Source organism: Cebus imitator, unplaced genomic scaffold, assembly GCF_001604975.1.
Source record: "Cebus imitator isolate Cc_AM_T3 unplaced genomic scaffold, Cebus_imitator-1.0 Scaffold40, whole genome shotgun sequence".
Classification (NCBI taxonomy): Eukaryota; Metazoa; Chordata; class Mammalia; order Primates; family Cebidae; genus Cebus; species Cebus imitator.
Genome location: NW_016107355.1, coordinates 7,406,883 through 7,413,846, shown reverse-complemented (window position 1 = coordinate 7,413,846; position 6,964 = coordinate 7,406,883). Strand labels below are relative to the sequence as shown.

Sequence of the window (6,964 nt, the reverse complement as noted above, 5' to 3'; positions counted from 1 at the left end):
CAATAGAGACAGACACCCCTATCAAGCAAAAATAGATCAATAAACCACACACACTCACACAATCAAATCCATTAATAAAAAGCCACCCAGAATCATCAGTGCTATGCCAGAAATTTAAAAGTGAGGTCTAGACCACAAATGGATGGTTAGTTGAAGTTGGGTGAATGTGAAGGCATCTCTGAGGAGGTGACATTTAAGTTGACAGCTGAATGTCAAGATGGATCCAGCCACGCTAAGGCTAGAAGGAAGATCAGTCCAGGTAAAGGGAATGGGCATGCAAAGGCTCAATGACAGAGAGAATCCTGGCAAGTTTGAGTGGCAAAAAGCAGGCCAGTGTGGTCAGAGCGTAAGATGAGCCAAGGATTTCTGGTGAGGGCCAGGAAACTGCATTTTATTCTAAGTGCAATAGGAAGCCTTCAGAGGATTTTTAAAGATGAATAAAATCATTTAACTTACATTGTTATGAGAATCACGTTGCTAAATGGAGAGTGAATTGGAAGTGGGTGGGAGTAGAAGTAGAAGTAGAATTCTATGGGTGAGAAATTATTATGATTTACAACAGAGTGTAGTAGTGGAGAAGAAAAGAAGGCAATGTTTTTGAGACCCGTGCAGAGTTAAAACTGACGAATTGGATGCATGGTTGCACATGCAATTTACTAATGAAAATATTACCAGTGAGCTCTCCATTGTTAAATTCAAAGGACAATACTTTATATGAATATTAGACCACCTATCAAAAGCATTTGACATAGTTGACGTGGAATCCACTGCCTGGAAACTCCTTTCTTCCAGGATGCCACACTCTCCTGGTTTTGCTTTCCCCACTCTGGTCTCCCTCTTAGTATTTTTTGCTACTTTATCTTTCTACCCAAACTCTTAACATTGGAAAGCCTCAAACCTAAGGCTGTTTCTCTGCCCTAAGCACTCTCTTTCCTTTGGTGATATCATCTTGTCTTTGATAGTAAATATTCCTTAAATATACAATTACCAAGTATTATATTTTCATTTGACTCTAGTTCAGACTGTTCTTCTCCACTCCAGTTTCCAATACTCAACTGCTTACCCAGCATTCCACTTGGAAGTCTATTCACCAACACAAAATCTTCAAAACCAAAATCCTAACTTTTCTCCTTGATGCATTTATTTCCTTCCTCACTGCTGTAGACAGCAACCCCATACTTCCAGTTTATCAGGCCCTAAAGCCTAGAGTTAAGTGGTGGTAGATCTTCATCAGGCTTTTAGATTCACTTCAGACACAGACATGGCCCATGGACATGGACATGAACATGGACATGGTAAAATGGAACTTCCAGAGTACAGGCAATGGAAGATAGAAGGGACACCATTAGAAACTGTCCAGAACAGGCTGCCTGCACAAGGGCTAAGGGATCCATGGGGCCGCAGTGAAACTTGGAGATACATGTGTGGCTTTGCAAAAAAGATTACCTTTTTTGATGTATTCTTTAAAGGATTCAAATGGGGATTTGCTGCATTTGCGGTAGTTGTAGGAGCTGAATATTACCTGGAGTCCCTGAATAAAGATAAGAAGCATCACTGAAGATAATACCTGGAAGTATCATAGTGGTTTCTTAACTCTCCAAAATAAGATTTCTTCACTATAGCCTACTTGTCTGACGGTTTGTCCCTTAAGGAATATTAGTAAGATTTAATAAAGTAAAATAAAATATATAGATGCCAAAAAAAGAGTTATTCTAGAGTTATTCTTAATTTCTCTCTTTCACACCCACATCTATTTCATTTGCAAATCTTGTAAGACAGACCTTCATCTATTATAAAACCCAACGATATCTTAACTAATCCCTGCCACCTTGGTCCAATCCAATATCCACTCTTAACTGAGTTATTAATATCAAGATAAAGGGTCACCTCCTGCTTTTACACTTTCTTCTTCTAGGTCTATCTAAAATTTGTAAGTGAATCAAGGCTGGGTGCGGTGGCTCATGCTTTTAATTCCACTACTTTGGGTGGTGATCCAAGCCAGTTTGAGACCAGCCTGGGCAATATAATGGGATCTCTTCCCTACAAAACATAAAAATTTTGGCCAGGAACAGTGGTGCACACCTGTAGTCCCAGCTACTCAGGAGGCTGAGGCATGAGGATAGCTTGACCCCAAGAGTTTGAGGCTGCAATGAGCCATGATTGTGCAACTGCACCCCAGTCTGGGTGACAGAGTGAGACCTGTCTAAAATATAAATAAATAAACAAACCAGAAAAAACTCCCATCTCCCGTCTTATTTTTCTTGTTTAAAATGAGTCATATTATGTCATTCTGCCACTTAAAACCCCTGATGACTTTTCATATTATCCAAAATGAAAGCCGAGGTCTTTATAACGGTCTGTAGAATCCACATGATCTACTCTTCCCTTTTGCCTTTAAAATAATTCCAGTTATTTCCTTCCTACCCCAGCCGTGTAGACCACGCTGCAGTTCCACGAATCTGGGCCAGGCTCTGGCCTCAGGGCCTTGGCACTTGGCTACTCTGGCTGAAATGGCTTTCCACAGACAGCCTCATGGCTGGCTCTTTCACCTTGTTAGATTTTGGTTGTATACCAACTTCTGATAAATCATTCATAACCACATAGATTGGAATTGCAGCTCCCACTCTGGTCTCATATGTACCTGTCTCCTTTATTTTTCTCCATAGCACTTATCTTCATCTAGCATGATGCACTTAATTTTCTTGCTTGTCTTTCTCTCCATTATTATCTAAGCTCTGACCACCTCAGTACCCATTAGAGGGTCAAGTACATGATGAGTGCTCACAAAACATCTGAAGAGTAATCTATGCACCCTCGTACCCCACCTTCTTCCCACATACATACACACAGTTAAACCAACAGATATTTCAGAGTGTTTTACATTTAGCAGGTGCTTAACACATGGTAGTTGACTTGTATTTTTAAACAATTCCATCTAGAGATGATATTATATACAGTGTACTTACTTCATTGCATGCATGCTGACTGTGAGATCAGCACTGTAGTGGATCAGAATCCAGGAATGACTACAATTTTTTGGTTGTTTATTTGTGATGGAGTCTGGCTCTGTTGCCCAGGCTGGAGTGCAGTGGCCTGATCTCAGCTCACTGCCACCTCCGCCTCCTGGATTCAAGTGATTCCCCTTCCTCAGCCTCCCAAGTAACTGGGATTGCAGCTGCATGCCACCATACCCAGCTAATTTTTGTATTTTTAGTAGAGATGGGGTTTCACCATGTTGGCCAGACTGGTCTTGAACTGACCTCAAGTGATCTGCCTGCCTTGAACTCCCAAAGTGCTGGGATTACAGGCGTGAGTCACTGCACCAGGCTGGCTACAATTTTTATTCCTTGGGTTTACAAATATTAAAAAATATTGAAAATTGTACAGGTTTTATGTATTTTTCAAAAATTATAAGCTATATAACATAAATAATAAATTACATAAAACTGTGAAACGTCTTTTTGTTTATTTTACTTTCATCTATTTTGATAAACTTTTTGTTTAATTTCATTAAGAAATAGTTTAATCATCATTGCACACCACTTCAGAGTGCAGTTCCCAGCAAGAACAATGCAGAGGGTGAGTGCCCACCACATGTCCAAACAACTTTTCACTGCCCACAGACCAGGAGAATCCTGGGCCAAAAAGCACCACAAGTGTTCAACACGATAGTTTCTGCCAGTGCCAGCTCGGTGCACAGAAACTCACACAAATCTGGGCAGCAGTTTCAACTGGTGCCTGGAACACCTGGGTGATAGAGCCGCCCATTCAACTGAAAGGGACAGGGCAGAGACAGGGAGACAGTCAATCTGGCTCAGCGGGTACCACCCCCACAAAACAAACAATCTGAAATGCTCTGGATTGAGAGTTTCACAGCAAGCGCAGCTGGACCCAAGACGGTCCAGCTCAGTGGGGGGAAGAGCATCACCCACTACCAAGGCAGTCCACCACTACCAAGACAGTTCACACAGCAGCAGAGCAGAGCCTGCGGCAGCTCAGCAACACCTCTGCTGGCAGACTGTGACAAGAGTACTCCATGTAGGGAAGGGCATCTATGAAAAAAGGCAGCAGCATGACAGGAACTTATAAATAAAGTGGACCTTCCTAGGACAAAGCACCTGAAAAAGAGGCGGTTATGAGTTCCACTGCAGCAGACTTAAAAGTACCTGCCCAATATCTCTGTATGGAACAACAGAGCTCCCGGCACAGCACTTGAGCTCCTATAAGGGACACTGTCTCCTCAAGCAGCTCCCCAACCCACGTGTAACCAAAGAGACACCTCATAAAGGAGAGCTCAGGACAACATCTGGCAGGTACTCTTCTGGGACGAAGACAACAGAAGAAGAAACCAGCAGCAACCCTTACTGTTCTGCAGCCCTGACAGGTGATCCCCAGGCAAGCAGGGTCTGGTGTAGACCTACAGTAGTCCTGCAGCAGAGGTGCTTGACTGTTAGAAGGAAAACTAAGAAACAGAAAGAGATAACTTCATCATCAACAAAAAGGAAGTCCACTCAGAGACTCCATCCTAAAGTCACCAACTACAAAGACCACAGGTAGGTAAAGCCACTAAAATGGGAAGAAACCAGCGCAAAAAGGATGAAAACACCAAAAATCGGAACTCCTCTCTTCCTCCAAAGGAACACAACTCCTCACCAGTTAGGGACCAAAGATGGATGGAGAATGAATCTGATGAATTGACAGAAACAGGCTTCAGAAGGTGAGTAATAACAAACTTCTCAGTGCTAAAAAAACATGTGCTAACCCAATGCAAAGAAACTAAGGACCTAGAAAAAAGGTTAGATGAGATGTTAACTAGAATAAACAGCTTAGAGAAGAATATAAACCACTTGATGGAGCTGAAAAACACAGCACAAGAACTTCGCGAAGCATACACAAGTTTCAATAGTCGAATCTACCAAGCAGAAGAAAGGATATCAGAGATTGAAGTCAACTCAATGAAATAAAACAAGAAGGCAAGAACATAGAAAAAAGAGTGAAAAGGAATGAACAAAGCCTGTGAGAAATATGAGATTATGTGAAAAGATCTAATCCATGTTTGATACATGTACCTGAATGTGATGGAGAGAATGAATCTAAGCTGGAAAACACTCTTCAGGATATTATCCAGGAGAACTTCCCCAACCTAGAAAGTCAGGCCACCATTCAAGTCCAGGAAATACAGAGAACACCACAAAGATATTCGTCAAGAAGAGCAACCCCAAGGCACATAATCATGAAATTCACCAGGGTTGAAATGAAGGAAAAAATGTTAAGGGCAGCCAGAGAGAAAGGTCGGGTTACCCACAAAGGGAAGCTCATCAGACTCACAGCAGATCTCTCCGCAGAAACCGTACGAGCCAGAGGAGAGTGGGGGCCGATATTCAACATCCTTAAAGAAAAGAACTTTCAACCTAGAATTTCATATCCAGCCAAACTAAGCTTCATAAGCAAAAGAGAAAGAAAATCCTATATGGACAAGCAATTGCTGGGAAATTTCATAACCACCAGCCTTACAAGAGCTCTTGAAAGAAGCACTAAACATAGAAAGTAACAACCAGTACCAGCCACTCCAAAAATGTACCAAATGGTAAAGACCATCGACACAATGAAAAAAACGCATACACTAATGGGCAAAACATCCAGATAGCATAAAATGGCAGGATCAAATTCACATATAACAATATTAACCTTAAACGTAAATGGAATAAATGCCTCAATCAAAAGACACAGACTGGCAAATTGGATAAAAAGTCAAAACCCATAGGTGTGCTGTATTCAGGAAACCCATCTCACATTCGGGGATACACATAGGCTCAAAATAAAGGGATGGGGGAAGATTTACCAAGCAAATGGAGAGCAAAAAAAAAGCAGGAGGTGCAATCCTAGTCTCTGATAAAATGAACTTTAAACCAACAATGATCAAAAGAGACTAAAAAAGGCATTACATAATAGTAAAAGGATCAATGCATCAAGAAGAGCTAACGATCTTAAATATATATGCACCCAATACAGGAGCACCCAAGTACATAAAGCAAGTTCTTAACAACCTACAAAGAGACTTAGACTCCCACACAATAATAGTGGGAGACTTTTAACACTCCACTGTTAATATTAGACAGAACAACAAGACAGAAAATTAACAAGGATATCCAGGACTTAAACTCAGATCTGGACCAAGCAGACCTAATAGACATATACAGAGCTCTCCACCCCAAATCCACAGAATATACATTCTTCTCAGGACCACATGGCATTTACTCTAAAATTGACCAGATAATTGGAAGTAAATCACTCCTTCGGAAATGCAAAAGTACAGAAATCATAACAAACAGTCTCTCAGACCACAGGGAAATCAAATTAGAACTCAGAATTAAGAAACTAACACAGAACTGCACAGCTTCATGAAAATGGAACAACTGGCTCCTGAATGTCGACTGGATAAACAACGAAATGAAGGCAGAGATAAAGATATTCTTCAAAACCAATGAGAACGAAGACACAACGTACCAGAATCTCTGGGACACATTTAAAGCAGCGTCTAGAGGAAAATTTATAGCAATAAATGCTCACATGAGAAGTGAGGAAAGATCTAAAATTGATGCTGTATCATCAAAATTGAAAGAGCTAGAGGAGCAAGATCAGAAAAACTCAAAACCTAGCAGAAGACAAGAAATAACTAAGATCAGAGCAAAACTGAAGGAGACAGAAACACAAAAAACCCTTCAAAAAATCAATAAATCCAGGAGCTCATTTGAAAAGATCAACAAAATAGACAGACTGCTAGCCAGATTAATAAAAAAGAAAAAGGAGAAGAATCAAATAGATGCAATAAAAAACGATAAAGGGGATATCACCACTGACTACACAGAAATACAAACTACAATCAGAGATTACTACAAACGACTTTATGCACTTAAACCCGTAAACCTGGAAGAAACTGATAAATTCCTGGACACTTGCACCC

At 40.8% G+C, this 6,964-nt stretch overlaps 1 protein-coding gene across 1 annotated transcript; it reads left to right on the top strand.

Annotated features, from left to right (window-relative positions):
• Window positions 1-1,261: 1,261 nt before the first annotated feature.
• On the top strand, window positions 1,262-1,627 carry LOC108302357 (NADH dehydrogenase [ubiquinone] 1 beta subcomplex subunit 3-like). The gene has a single exon (XM_037737621.1). It carries the CDS (start codon window positions 1,262-1,264, stop codon window positions 1,556-1,558), a length of 297 nt encoding a protein of 98 aa, XP_037593549.1. The 3' UTR covers window positions 1,559-1,627.
• The last annotated feature ends 5,337 nt before the right edge of the window (window positions 1,628-6,964 follow it).